This window comes from Euprymna scolopes, chromosome 21 (assembly GCF_053919585.1).
Source record: "Euprymna scolopes isolate OS-2025 chromosome 21, ASM5391958v1, whole genome shotgun sequence".
In the NCBI taxonomy this organism is placed as follows: domain Eukaryota; kingdom Metazoa; phylum Mollusca; class Cephalopoda; order Sepiida; family Sepiolidae; genus Euprymna; species Euprymna scolopes.
The window spans coordinates 50,202,705-50,217,453 of NC_136502.1; the positions used below are offsets into that span (position 1 = coordinate 50,202,705).

General features: G+C 33.6%; 1 protein-coding gene across 5 annotated transcripts in view; it reads left to right on the forward strand.

Moving 5' to 3' along the window:
• Positions 1 to 3,983, forward strand: part of LOC145242266 (uncharacterized) — a 40,921-nt gene extending 36,938 nt beyond the window's left edge. For 2 of the 5 annotated variants that reach the window (XM_080105276.1, XM_080105275.1), the window contains exon 2: positions 773 to 3,983. In XM_080105276.1, coding sequence (XP_079961402.1) covers positions 2,063 to 3,169 — 1,107 coding nt within the window. In that variant the 5' untranslated portion in view covers positions 773 to 2,062 and the 3' untranslated portion in view covers positions 3,170 to 3,983. The remainder of the gene's footprint in view (positions 1 to 772) is intronic. The other 3 variants (XM_080105278.1, XM_080105279.1, XM_080105277.1) reach the window with 2 other exon arrangements.
• Positions 3,984 to 14,749: the final 10,766 nt, after the last annotated feature.

Consider the following 14,749-nt stretch of genomic DNA (forward strand, 5'->3'; position numbering starts at 1 on the left):
ATATAACGGTTATTAGTTAGCAATAAGACATATTCGTGTGAAGATGCATGCAGTAGAGACAAGGCATATGAAAACACACACAGGGTAAGTGGAATAAAAATACATAGTACATCTTAAAAAGTTGCTCAAATCTTAATTAAGCCCCTAAAATCAAATAACTGCCCAAAATTAACTTGCAATCCCTGTCATCTTATATGGTTTCAGGATAATTGACTGGCCTCAAGGCAATACTAATTATAAATTATAAGTGATAAATTAGCTTCTATTTCTCTTTTTTCTTTTTCTTTTTACAGATTAAACCTATCATATGAAAGGAGTATTATATGAAAAGAGTATAAACCACGTAAAGATGCACAAAGTGACAGTAACCACCTCAAAATTACTGTTAATCACCATTATTTTTTTTAAAAGACATGGAGGAACCTTCTTAGAAGACATTATCTTTTGACGAGTGCCTCTCTACATTTTCCAAGAAATGAGCATACACAATCCTCACAAAACAGATTTTCTATATATTTAGAAAATTGTTGACTTTCTTCTGTAAAGTATATTATTTATTTAACCACATCCTAAGATAGGCCTTGTGAGAAGACATGATATTCTTGTGAAGATACTAACTCTTTATTTTCTAAGAACTTGTTCTTCACAAAGCATATGCTGGTAGATGAAAGAAAGACATCATATTTATAAAGTAGATAAACCATTATAACTTGTAGTAAGTGATAGATAGTCGCTTCTATTTCGCTTAATATATTTTTTCTTTTTCTTACAGATTGAACCTATCGTATGCAAGTAGTATTATATGAAAGAATTATAAGCCATGGAAAGATGCACCAATAATCAATCTGTTGAACAGTTCTTGCCAGTGCCCGCCACTGTCAAGAAGTGATAAGAACCACCTGAAAATTACTGTCAATCACCATTATTACTATCAGTCACAGTTTTTTAAGATATGGAGGAAGCTTCTGAAAAAACATTTTTTGTGAAGAGTGTAGTTCTACTTTTTCCAAGAATCTGTTTACACAAACCATATGAAGATGCACCAGGGAAAAAATTTGTATCCGTGCGGAATTTGTAGACAATTCTTGTGAAGAGAAGTCATATTCTTGTGAAGAATGTAACTCTGTATTTTCCAAGAACTTCACAAAACATATATGCTGATACACAAATAGAAGACGTCATATTTATAAAGTAGATAAACCATTATAACTTGTAGTAAGCAATAGGTACTAGCTTCTATTTCTCTTAATATATTTTTTTCATTTTTACAGTTAAAACCATTTCATATGAAAGGATAAAGGAGTATAAACAACATAAAGATGCACAGAGGAAAGACAGGAATATTTTCAAATTGGAGTAACCAAAGTCTTAACTAAAAATAACACCTTGAATCTTGTATGTTTAAAAAAAATTGATGCATCTTTTTTTATATAAATATTATTGGTTAGCATCATCCTAACAAGACATTATTGTCAATCTATAAACAAAAATGCTGATCTTTTTTATATAATTTTATATTGGTTAGTGTAATCCTAACATGACACAGAGGAACCTTCTGAGAAGACATTTCTTTTGTGAAGAGTGTAGAAAATTACTAACTTGATTGCTTCTTTGTTTTTGTATCTGTATATTTAAGAAATAGCTGACACTTTTTTTATAACAATTACGACTTAAGATATATTTAAGCATATTCTAACCCGAACAAAAACAAAACCCCTAACACTTGCATCTATTTTTTCTTAAATTGCTTAAAATCACATTTCTTTTTCTTTTAAGATATGGAGGAACCTTCTGGAAAGACATTTTTTTCTGAAGAGTGTAACTTTACGTTTTCAAAGAAAACTGCTTGCATAAATCATGTGAAGATGCACCAGGGAAAGAAAGGAATATTTTAAAATTGGAGAAACCAAAATTAACCCTAGCCCTAACTTTAAAAGAACACCTCTTATCTGTATATTTACACAAAAAACGTTGCTGACTTTTTTTATAAAGGTTATGACTTCAAATATATTTAAGCATATTTTAATTCAAACAAGACATTACTATTGATCACAGTTAAGACATGAAGGAGCCTTCTGAGAAAACATTTTTTTGTGAAGAGTGCAGCTCTACATTTTCCAAGAAATCTGCCTATGCAAACCACATGAAGATGCACCGAGGAAAGAAATCGTATCCGTGTGAAATTTGCGGACGATTCTTCTCGCAGAGTTCATCGCTGAAGATGCATACCCGAACACATACAGGAGAGAGGCCATTTCAGTGTTCGGTGTGCCGAAAAAGTTTTTCGATGAAATCGAACCTGCAAATTCATATGAGGATACACACGGGTGAGAAGCCTTATTCTTGCAACGAATGCGGTGTTGCATTCATGCAGAAGAATCAACTCAACAGCCACATGCAGATGCACACAGACAAATCACATCAATGTGTGGTTTGTGGGACGGGATTTTCCCAAATACAGCTTCTAAGATCACACATGCCGAAACACGTGGAGGAGAACCCATATTACTGTGAAGTGTGTTGTGCTGTTTTTTCACATAAAGATGAAATGAACAACCATATGCAAATGCATACATTAGAAAAACCGTATCGGTGTGAAGTATGTGGTGCTAATTTTTCACATAAGTTTAAACTTAAAATACACATTAGAAAACACACAGGAGAGAAACCATATGCATGCCAGGTTTGTGGATCAGCATTTTCACTCAAACAATCGCTGACGTCACACGTACGTATACACACTGGAGAAAAACCATATTTCTGCAACATTTGTGGTTTTGCTTTCACGCGGAAGGACGAGGTCAACAGCCACATGCGAACTCACACACGTGAGCGTCCATATTCATGTGAGATCTGTGGGGCAGAATTTGTGCAGCATTCACACATGAAATCACATACTCGCATACACACAGGGGAGACACCGTATTCATGTGAGGTTTGCGGCCGAGGCTTCACACAGAATTCTAATCTGAAATCCCACATCCGAACACATACCGGAGAGAAGTCTTTTGTTTGTGACCTTTGTGACACGGCATTCTCCCGGAAAGAACGTCTGAGAGTTCACCTACAAAAGCATACTGGAGCCAGGCCACATTCTTGTACAGTTTGTGGGAGAACATATTTAGAGAAATCTCATTTAACAAGGCACATGAAAACACACACAGGCTAATTGTTTGTATTACTCTCTTGCACTTAGTTCACCGAGTATATTTCTCTTTTAGGGTGTCCCATATATTTAGAGAAATCTTGTTTGACAAGGCATATAAAAACACAAAACTATCTGGCAAATATACCTGGTGAACTAAGTGCAAGAGAGATTAAAACAATTGCACTTAAAGCGACAGTCAGAATCTTAAAAAGATCTCTCGATTGGAATATCTGAGTTGGCAGGTGAATGTTTTTCATCTGGTAGGATGCCCCTTGACAAACTGATAAGAAATTTTAAAAAAAGAGGGAAACGTCATCATCCCTTAAAGAAATCAACATTATACTAGTTGTGATAGGAGCAATTTGCCTAATGAAATAAAATCTTCAGAAATACTTGGAAACAAACCCTGGAAGACCAAGCTGTAACAAAATACAGAAAGCAGCCACAAAGGGAACAATGTCTATCCTTAAAAGAACCCTCAGATATAAATTCAAATCATAACAGAATCAAGTGTTAGCTCCAGGAGGAGTTAGCTCCCCTGATCTCTTAAAACTAACTGAAGTAAGATTTAAAAAAAAATGCTAGTTGTTTGTAACTCTCTCACTTGGTTCACCAGGTATATTTCTCGTAAGATGTTCCATATATTTGGGAAAATCTCATTTGACAAGGCATATGAAAACACACAGGTTAGTAGCAGCCATAAAGGGAACAGTATCTATTCTTAAAAGAGCCCTCGGATATAAATTTAAATCATAACAGAATCAAGTGTGAGCTCCAGGAGGGAGCCCCTTGATCTCTTAAAACTTACTGAAGTAAAATAAATTTTTAAAAAAGCTAGTTGCTTGTTTGTGTCTCTTGCACTTTGTTCATTATGTTATATTATGAATAAGCGTATGGTGACGGGGAAGAACCAGACAAACAATATAAGTTTAATTTTAAGTGATTGATTACTCAATCGTTTCTTTTAAAAACAAACTTAAGAAAAGCAAAATAAAATCAAGTGTTCTTCAGTTCAACAACGGTTTGTCTCTGCTGTTAAGGTTATTCATTCAACATAGTCTTTATCAGCGATTCGCATCCTTTGTTGATAAAACATGAGAATATTTGTTATTCTTGTGATGGGTGGTATTGATAAAAATCTCGGAAAATAGTTTTTTTTTTAATTGGAAACGCTAAGGGATGAAACTTAGCAGATTTGGCGTCTATTTGTTATTAAAATAATGTTCCTCTTATGTTTAGGTGGGACGTTTATTTCAGCTATACTTTACAGCTTTGTAGATTTTTACATGCTACAGATTTGTCGTCTGCCAGTCAGCGATATCGATTTTGTCTGCAGCCGTCTCCTCTCTCAGGCAAGCATCTAGTAGTAGTGCCTATGATGGATTTGGGAATTTGACCAGTGGTCTGGTATGGAAGTCAGTACTAGCCGGTGGTAGACCGGTGAAGTTGTATTACTCCTTATGTCTTGGTTTTTGTTGAGACCCGTGGCCAAACTGGGCAGGGTTAAAGTTGGTTGCTCTTCTTGTGTTCAAAGTTGGGTTCTCAACTGACAGGGATTTGTGCAGCGTCTATTGAGCCAATCTCTTTGCATCAGCTATGCCCCTCTCTATTTAAACGTAAACATAGCAGGTGCCCAGCTCCCACAACGTCGTTTCTGATTGATCAAAATTTTATTTTGACAGCCAATCAAACTGTTGGAAATTAACCAAGTTAATTATTTTTATTAACCAGAGTTAAGTATTTTGGTATTTTGTAAAGATTTGTTAATATTGTTGTTTTTAGCTGCTGCTGCTGTTATTTGTCATGGTTGGGACTGTCCCTTTTAATTCCGTAATGTATTTGCTGCTCCTGCTAATTTGTTGTTTTCTTTGTGAGAAAGCTTCACAAATCGAAATGATATCTCGGCCTCAACTTCGTAACAACTAGGTATATTTCTCTCGTAAGACGTTTCATATATTCGGAGAAATCTCATTTGACAAGGCATACAGGTAAGGTTGGATGTCCCACCCCTTAGAAGAAAAAGATGAAGACAAATGAAATAAAATAAAAGGTAGTTTATATCTCTCATGTACTTGGTTCACCAAGTATATTTTTCACTGTTAATTCAAACTTAAGAAAACGTAAACATTCAGGAAGTAACTGCTATTAACTGGTTTTTCATGCCAGTAGGAACATACAGTGGTTATGTCCCAAAACCTAGTATACAAAATTAAGACACTGAAAGTGAACTTTCTTTACCTAAATATGAAATGGAAGTCAGTAAACATGAAACGAAATACAAAACGATATGGAAATAATTTATTTAAAAAAAAAATGTTTTAGTTTTAACACTTCTTGTGCTATCATGAAGCAATAAAAAAATAATAAACTTTTATTTTTACATTTCTATAGTGCTTTTATCATGAAAAAACTAATGAGAATTTTTCTTATTTACATTTTTATAAATGGTGTCTTTTTGAAATAATATTTTTGTCTCCACAAGTTTTACCACAGAATGCATGAACATTTTTTATTAACACTTCTTGTGTTATCAAAAAAGGTTTCGGTTTCATAATTCAATTGAAGATAGCTGCTTTGTTTTATGATACATTATTTATGACAAATTTATTTGATAAAATTTGTGAATATTTTGAAGTATTTCCATATGAATATATTTTAAATATTTAGAAAATTATTTATAAAAATGTAAACTATAAAAGGTGCGATTTTTTCGAACAAAATATTTCCATATGACTATATTGTAAATATTAAAAGAAATATTTATAGAGATTTAAAAAATAAAAGTTTTTTTTTTTTTTATCGTTTCATGATAAAACAAAAAGTGGTTCCATATGGTTTCATATTTTGTTTTATGCTTAGTGACTGCTGTTCCATATTTAGGTAAACCGAGTCTACTTCCAGCGTTTAAACTTTGTGTACTAGATTTTTGGACAGCAAACCAAGTATTTTCTGGAAAAATTCACCGAAGACTATATAGATAAAGAAGACTCTAAAGTCTGAAAAGAGGATCACCCCATTGCGATCAGGAGAAAATTATAAAATCTTCCCAAGATCAAGGCTTCATAATTGTTGTGGAGACGCCCACTAATTAACATAGGTGGGTGAGTGATATATATAAAAGTATCAATCACCAATACCAGGAGAGTTCTGCAATGGCCGCCAAATAGGCAAGACGCCTATGTTGTCTCCAGTAAGACATGCAACACGCCTCTTGCCAGAATATCTCCAACTGAAGTATATCTGAAGACATGTAAATATGTATATTACTTTTCTGCCTAATATATTATTGTTATACCTTTACTTTCTGTGTTCTTGTTAATTATTTGTGCAGACACAACAATAATCAATGCTTTTAAGAAAAAGAGTGGGCTAAGCAATGACAACAAGTGCTGGTTCTGCCACATAGAAGTAGAGACTGTCAGCCACGTGACATCCAACTAAGGTTTTGCTGGGGGCGGCTACTATATGATGCAACACAATGGTGTTTGTAATCTCCATTGGATGATCTGTAAAAAGTTGATCATCAAATTCAGCAGAATTTTAAAAAGATCTCTTGGTTGGATTACCTCAGTGGGTAACTGTCTTGCATCTTGTAGGATGCTCCATCTTCAGCTTGGACTTACTGGTAAGGAAATTTTTTTAAAGTTAGAACTTGAATCAGGTACCTAATAGATATCTAAATTACTACTAGACACTATCGTTGAGTAAACCCTGGCTAAATATTCAAAATTACTTATTATTTGCCGCCTCAATAAGATCTCCTCAGAATGGCTTAACACCAATGGTTTTTAGAATGAAGCAGCTTCTCTAAATTTGGGTGTTTATACGGGTCTCTTTTTTACTTGTGTAAAATTTGTGGAATTGAAGTTCTAGGAGAATTATGATCTGAAAAGACATTTGAGAATACACACAATGCTTACAGGAGAAAACTTGAATGTATACTAGACACTATCTTCGAATGTCTAAATTCTTTTTATACAGGGGTTTGTCAGGACAACCTGATATGAGTATACTTTTCGCTAGATGTAAATCCTGACCAAATATTTAAAATCGCATAGTGTTCACTGCAAAAATAAGATCTCCTCTGTATAGATAACCACACTATCTTTTACAAGAAATGGTGCAGTCAGGTTACCTTAAGTAAACTGTTAAAAAAACAAACAATACTCGCATGCACATGTCTCAGTTTCTCCCTGTTTTTTTTTTTATACTTCATTTTTTTAAAAAGAAATTTAACGTTATGTTTAATACCTACGGGTATTTCTGCTTATAGTAAAAAAGAATTCTGCATTAATTACAATTGGTCAAGATCAAAGTGTAGTATCTGTTCTTCAGATGCTGCACTTCATTTTCTTGTTCTCTTTCGGTGGAGGAGAAATCCTTCACGACTGAGACAATTTTTATTTTTGTACCTTTTCTCCACGTTAAAAAAGGACCTTGGTGTCTAACTCTGTCCCATGGGGAGGCATAGTAAATAGGTACAATATAATATTTATTCGTATTTTATGACTAGGCAACACTGGACCACCTCCTAGTATGTATGTATATATATATATATATATATATATATATATATATATATATATATATATATATATATATATATATATTTGTATATACAATATATATATACAAATATAGTCATCCACATACAGTACTGTTTCGCTATTTCACAGCTCATCAGTGCAGCTAGCCAGGCAACTGTCTCAAGCCAGGATCAAAATGACAGTCAAGGCTTCTCCCCATTACGCTATACGGCTGATGCTGTGTGGGTAATGAATTAATGATGTTTTGACATATGTAAATATATGTATAAATATGTATATTTATGTATAGATATATTTGTATATATAATATATATTTAAATATATCTATAAATACACATTTATATATAAATTTATATATATGTATATGTATTTATATAAATATAGTAAGTTTTGAAAAATATATGGCAATTAAGCTACATAAAAATTTGTGTGTTTAATCCTCATCAACATTCGTCAGGCACTAGCCTGACAAATCACGCACTATCGAAGTAAATACTGAAAATATTTACATAAAGTTTTGTATATTTTACGACCAGGCAACACTGGGTGGCCTGCTAGTATATATATATATATAAAGTGTTAATACTATAATTACACTTCATACTACTTACCCTGGGTTTTATGTCTCCAAAATGTAATCGATATAATGAGAATTTTAATTTTAACGTTAAGAATTTATATTTTTAAAAAGCCATTCTGTATTCTGATTAAACAAAAAACAATATATAAGTAAGTGTTAGCCCCAGGATTGACCTCTTGACCGTTGAGAATTTACAAAAGAAACTAACAATATTCTTATCACGTTTCTGACTTTTCAGAAAACAATAAGCAAAAACTTACTTGTATTTGTCACGGTATCATCCTGGTTGACTTCCTTCTGAGCACGAACTCTAATAGGCCCCAAATTGTCAACTAAGCTCCAACCTCTGTCCCTTTGCCGCAATGTTGCATCCCTGTATTTGTTTTACAAGTACTTCAAAGGAATGTTTGTAAAATAAAATGTGATTGTTTTTATAGCCAAAACAGTTTGTCATTTATTTCATAAATACAGCAGTACTTTGGACATGATTTGGTGCTAGTAAAAATAAAACTGAAAGGAAATACAGAAGCGTATTGAACAATAAGTACTTGAACTTGGTTAGAATAAGCCAACTTCCTCCTGAGTATAACTGTATCTCAACCATCGCAGTCCAGTTTCAATGATCCTGAGCCAGGTCACAGGAAATGGCCAACCACTCCCGATTCCAGCAACAGAGACCAACTACTTGTGGGCCCGATAGTACTGCCAGCTCGTCCATAATTGTTGTGTCCCAGATATTCAGCTACCCAGGCAGAGAGGGAGAGGAAAGAGGATCTTGAAGATGAGCTCTTCTTCTGGTCGATGAGTCGGAGAAGTCATTAAAGAAGGATGAATGATAAAGTGTGTTAATTTAGTCGTAGGCAGAGAATAGAAATCAGAACACAATCTCCACAGACAGCGGTATCGCAGTATGCTCTGACCCCCATCATGCCCAAATTGAAATGAATGGCTCTCATCTTTGGGAAGCTCCATGTCTTGACAAGCTTCAGGGACTGATCTTCATTCCTGATCTGAAGTGGAACACATGCATCAAATCTGTTACCAATATCACTAGAAAAATAGTTGGATCACTCTATCGCTCCAGTATGTATCTCACTGCCGATGTAATCCTCTATCTGTATAAGAGCTAGGTACACTCTAAAATGAAATACTGTTGCCACATATGGGCAGGAGCTACTTGGCGCGCCCTATGTAGCCTTGATGGAGTTCAAAACCGGCTTCAAAACCTATTTGGTGATGCCCTTTTTTCTTCCCTGCAAAGTCTTTCCCATAGAAGAAACGTTTCAAGCTTGTCTCTGCTCTATTGTTATTTTCATGGCAAGTGCTCGACTGAACTCCAATCATTGCCAAACTTTCACAAAAACATTCGACTATCTACAACCATTATAAACTATTTCCCCCACTCTCTATCTGTGTCTAAATCTAAATGCAGATTCCATGAACAAAGGTTCTTTCCCAGAACTGACTGCCTGTGTAACACCTTTCTGCTGTCCTGCTTCCCAGTTAAATACAACATGGTAGCTTTCAAATCCAATGTAATTTCTATAAATAGTTTTTTTTTGTTTTAAAACTTGTGTTATCATAAAAAAGAAAAACTAATGCGAATTTTTATTATTTACATTTCTATAAATCGTGTTTTTTTTTATTTTAAATAATATATTTATGTCTTTCACAAGTTTCATCACAGAATTTTGTCATAAATAATGTATGAAGGTTTTTTTTTATTAACAATTCTTTTGTTATCAAAAAAAGATTATTTTAACCATTTGTATAAAATAAGTTTCTTAAAATAAATGAATGGAATTTTGTCATAAATAATGCATGAACGTTTTTATTAACACTTCTTGTATCAAATAAAAAAAAACTTAATTTCGTTTCATGTTTAGTGACTTCCGTTATATATTTAGGTAAACCGAGTCTATTTCCAGCGTCTTAACTTTGAGTACTGAATTTTTGGACTTAACCTTGCTCGAATGTTTATTTCCGGATTCCCTTTCGGGTGACTAACGTAATTTCCCATAAGTTACGATCTGTTTCTAAATCATAATCCCCCCCCTTACCCACACATACACCCGCGTACCATCATCAAGGCAAATTGGTTTACTCTTTCTTCTCGTTTCTTTACCGTCATATTAAATAAATTAATAAATTTCCATTGACATTCCAAAGATGATAAACATTAGTTTATCTTTATGAGTAATGCTAAAGTTGTTTTGCGTTTACAAAACTGACAAATTAAATGTTTATTACGTTTCTAAATATTTTAGATTGATTAGTCTGTTTGTTTGTTTCTTTTTTACAAAGGAGTCACCACTTATCAAGGTCCGGAGGCCACTAATCATTGGTAGTGGAAATTTGGTAAATTGGATTACGTAAAGAGATGGCGCATCAAGAACTTGTTCACGCTAGACTTGAAGTCCGCTGGAATACAGGCAAACTGAAGAAAGTTCCACAGGTGTGCAGCAGTGCAGCACTCAGCAGCACTGCAGCAGTTCTAAGAAATTAGCTTTGTTCATAAAATCTACGTTTAGGTTTAGGCACAGATAAAGAGGGGGGAATTATTGATAGTGGTTTCAGCTAGACGAGTGTTTTTCGTGAAAGTTTGGCAAGAGGGAGGGGCATAGATTGGAGCTCAGACGACCACTTGCCATGAAAATAACGATAAAGCAGAGACAAGCTCACGACACAACGTCTCTTCTGTGGGAAGAAAAAAGGTCATCCCCCACTAGGCTATTTTGAACTCTGCCAAGGCAGGATAAGGTGCCTCTAGCAGTTTCTGCCCAGATGTGGCAACAGTACTCCATTCTTGGACGTACTTGGCTTTTATACAGATTGCATCGACAGTGAGGTATCTACTGGAGAGCGGTAGAATGGATAATCACCAAATCAAGCGTGAAGAAGATTATCTTGCGTAAAAAAATAATTTTGTGTCAGGAGTAAGATTTTTTTTTTTTTACATGTTATGACATTAAAAATAAATTATTATATTTTAAACTATTTCAGTGGAGACAATCACATTTTAAATGTGTCCAAAGTCCGTGAACCAAAGCCAAGATGGCTGTCTGTTATGAAACCTTGAACTTCGTGAAAAGCCTTGACCTTGATAATCAAAAAAGTAAAACGTTGTCAGCGGAATGAAACGAGAAATTGCTTCCAGGAAGCAGTACCTCACAGTATCAAAAAATCAATGGTGCATTGGTGCGATAGATTATTATTATTTAATTTTATAAAAACATATTATCTAAAAAAAAAATAAATAAAATAAATAAAAAATAATAAAATAAAATGACAGTTGTTTTTTCCCAAATAAATTATTTTTATTAACACATTGTTTTGAATAAAATATTTTTATGAAAAACCTTTTTTTAGGTACATGAAATATTTTTACGAAAAACCTTTTTGGGTACATGAAATAGTTTCATGAAAAACTTTTTGGTACATGAAATATGTTTATAAAAATATTAAATCTAACAATTTTTTTTTTTTTTTTAAAGTAAAATAACAGTTCCTTTTTCTAAATAAATTATTTTTGTCAACACATTGTTTTCAATAAAATATTTTTATGGCTATTTCTCAAAGGGCGTTTTCAGTTTTCATTTTGGTTTCAAAGTTTTAATTGTGCCTTGTGGTTTTCGTTTCATAGTACGGCGTTTCGCTTCTTTTTCTTTTTTTTTTTCTTTTTTTTTTTTTTTTTAGCAGCCGATTTACCGCCATCCTGGCGTTGGTTCACATACTTGGGACACATTTAAAATGTGATTTCTTCCACTTAAAATGGTTAAAATAAAATAAAATAAAATAAAATAAAAAAAGACATAAAATCAAGCATGATAAAGGAGTTAATATGAATTCATTGATACTCAGAGTTAATCTACTATGTTTTGTACTTGTGCATTTAGTGACTCATGATTTCAACAAAGTGACATATATATATATATATATTTGTAGTCATCGACATAAAGTACTGTTTCATTGTATCACAACTCATCACTGCCGCTAGACTAGCCCCTCTCCCAAGCCGAGGATTGAACTTAAACCCATCGCATTGGCAGTTCTACCCATCGATCCACAGGAGCAGTACCCGCAAATAACCTCGCCAAATGTCTTTTTAAATAAACATTTGCCCACGACTTCTACAGTGCTCATAGATGAATGTTACCCAAGGCAAGATGAGTTACTCTTCTACCTACTTGGATAAGCTTTAAAGCATTTATTTATTTCAAATAAAAGTAATCTCAAGTTTGTTGAATTAGAGAAAAATTAAATAGCGATTCTATTACAATTACAGCCATTTGGATCCTCGATTATTGCTCCAAAATCGAAAATGAAATAAAATACTGGTAGACTTTTACATTTACATACGGATGTGAAATTTATTGGATAGGTTTCTGCTAGTATTTTGTTTGATCTTCGATTTTTGAGCGATTAGCAGCTATCCAAACAGCTCTCACAAAACCATTTTTTTTAAAACCCAGACTTGACAACATTTTTGTTTCAAAGCAAACAAAGGTGTTTAAAATACGTTAAAACACCCATAAAAAACTCATCCACATAGGTAGAAGAGAAACTTATCTTGCCTTTGGTAGTATTTGTTTATTATATCTCTGTCTCTACTATTAAACGTAATATGATCTTAATCTATTTAAATTTCTATCCAATTTTCACCAATAACGATTACTCTTGTCCTGATGACCACCATGCACTCATTAACCCTTATCCTTGAGTGGCTGACAGGCTTTGATAAGTGGTAACTCCCTTGTCAAAATTTTTTCTAATTAAAAATATGACATCTTCGTTCCGTAGTGATTACGTACGTCATAAAGATTTTTTTGTAATTTTTGTCTTTTTAAGAAAAGCAATTCTAAATCAAAACACTAAATATTGTAAGAAATTCTGCAGAAATAAGCAGGCACTTCATTGGTCGGTTTGACCACCCACAGTTTTGTTTGGACCAATCAGATTGATCATTGTTATTAACTGCCGAGTCGTATTTTGGTGTTATTTTTCTGTTTCAGGTGGCATCAGTTTTTATTCAAGACAGCAGGCCGAATGGACGTGAAAACCTGATCTCCTTATTCGAGGCACGGAGCCTCAAATCCCTTTTGTCTCTTTGAGACGTTTTAATGCCCTAATGTGGAACAAAATGTTTTTATCATTTGCAAACACTAATGCCCTTTTGTCAGGCGAAATATTATCTTCTTCGCACACTGATGAGCTTTTATGGTTGGACTGACTTTCATCATTACTTATTTAATGTCTCCCCGAGACGATTCTTAAGGTCTACAGTTTGACCTGCCAATTGTCCACCATTCGGACGTTGTTTTCCAGTGAACTCCATGAAAACAACTGCACTCGAAGTATTCATCATTGGAAGGCATCACTTCGAATACATCGACCTGCTGCAATTATTCTTCGAACAGCGTAGAGACTTAAATCGTGCAAACGCGAAGATAAACATGAACTATTACCTTTTACGGGTGTTACCCACTCTGTTCCGCAGAAAGCTAAAGATGGTACATCTTTTGCGATTGGATCTTTACTTTAATAAAATTTGCATTGAAGTTTAAAGGCGAGCCTGTTGCGATTTCTGTTGCCTTTCTTTCATCCTGCCGGGAGCAAAACTGAGGTGGGAAAATATCTCATAATATTAACAATTAACAAAGTAATTTACTCTTCTATCTACATAGCTAAGTGTTTGTGTTTTAACAATTTATTTTTCTATATTAAATTAAAATACAAAAACAAAAGTCAGACAAACTAGTCAAAAACAAAGGTAAATTTATACAAATACCGTGACAGCGAATTATTAATAATAACCCTAACCCTAACCCTAACCCAGTTTTCAGATTCGTGTTCAACACACCGAAACGTAACAGAATACTACGTCTGTTTTTACTAATTCGCTGTCACGGTGTTTGTATAATAATACCAAAACAAACCTATCTGAAAACATTGCCAGACACAGTACATTTGTATGAATTTATTTAAAAAATCGGACGAACCGTTTAGAAGTTCATAGGAAACAAACGCACATACCGACACACACACACACACACACACACACACACACACACACACACACACACACAAATTCCTTTTATATAATAGTAAGGTAACAATAAACATACAGCAAAGTCTTTATGGTGTACGTACTCATCAGGGAACAAAGATATCATATACCAAAAATCACATAAATTGACCAAAAACTTTTTTTTTAACTAAGAAAATCAAATTTTATGATGAAGCAAAACGAAATTTGACCTGTTATGTTGAATAAATAAGAGGGAGACAACTCAATTCAAACTACAGAGATAAAAACCAGCCTGATAATGGATGCATTTTAGTATTAAAATAATTAAAAATTATAAATTTTAAAACAAAATTTTTGACAATTTACATGATTTTTCGAATAGCACTCGTCTAGCTACAACCATTATCAACAATTTTTCATACTGTCTATGTGTTTCATATTCAATC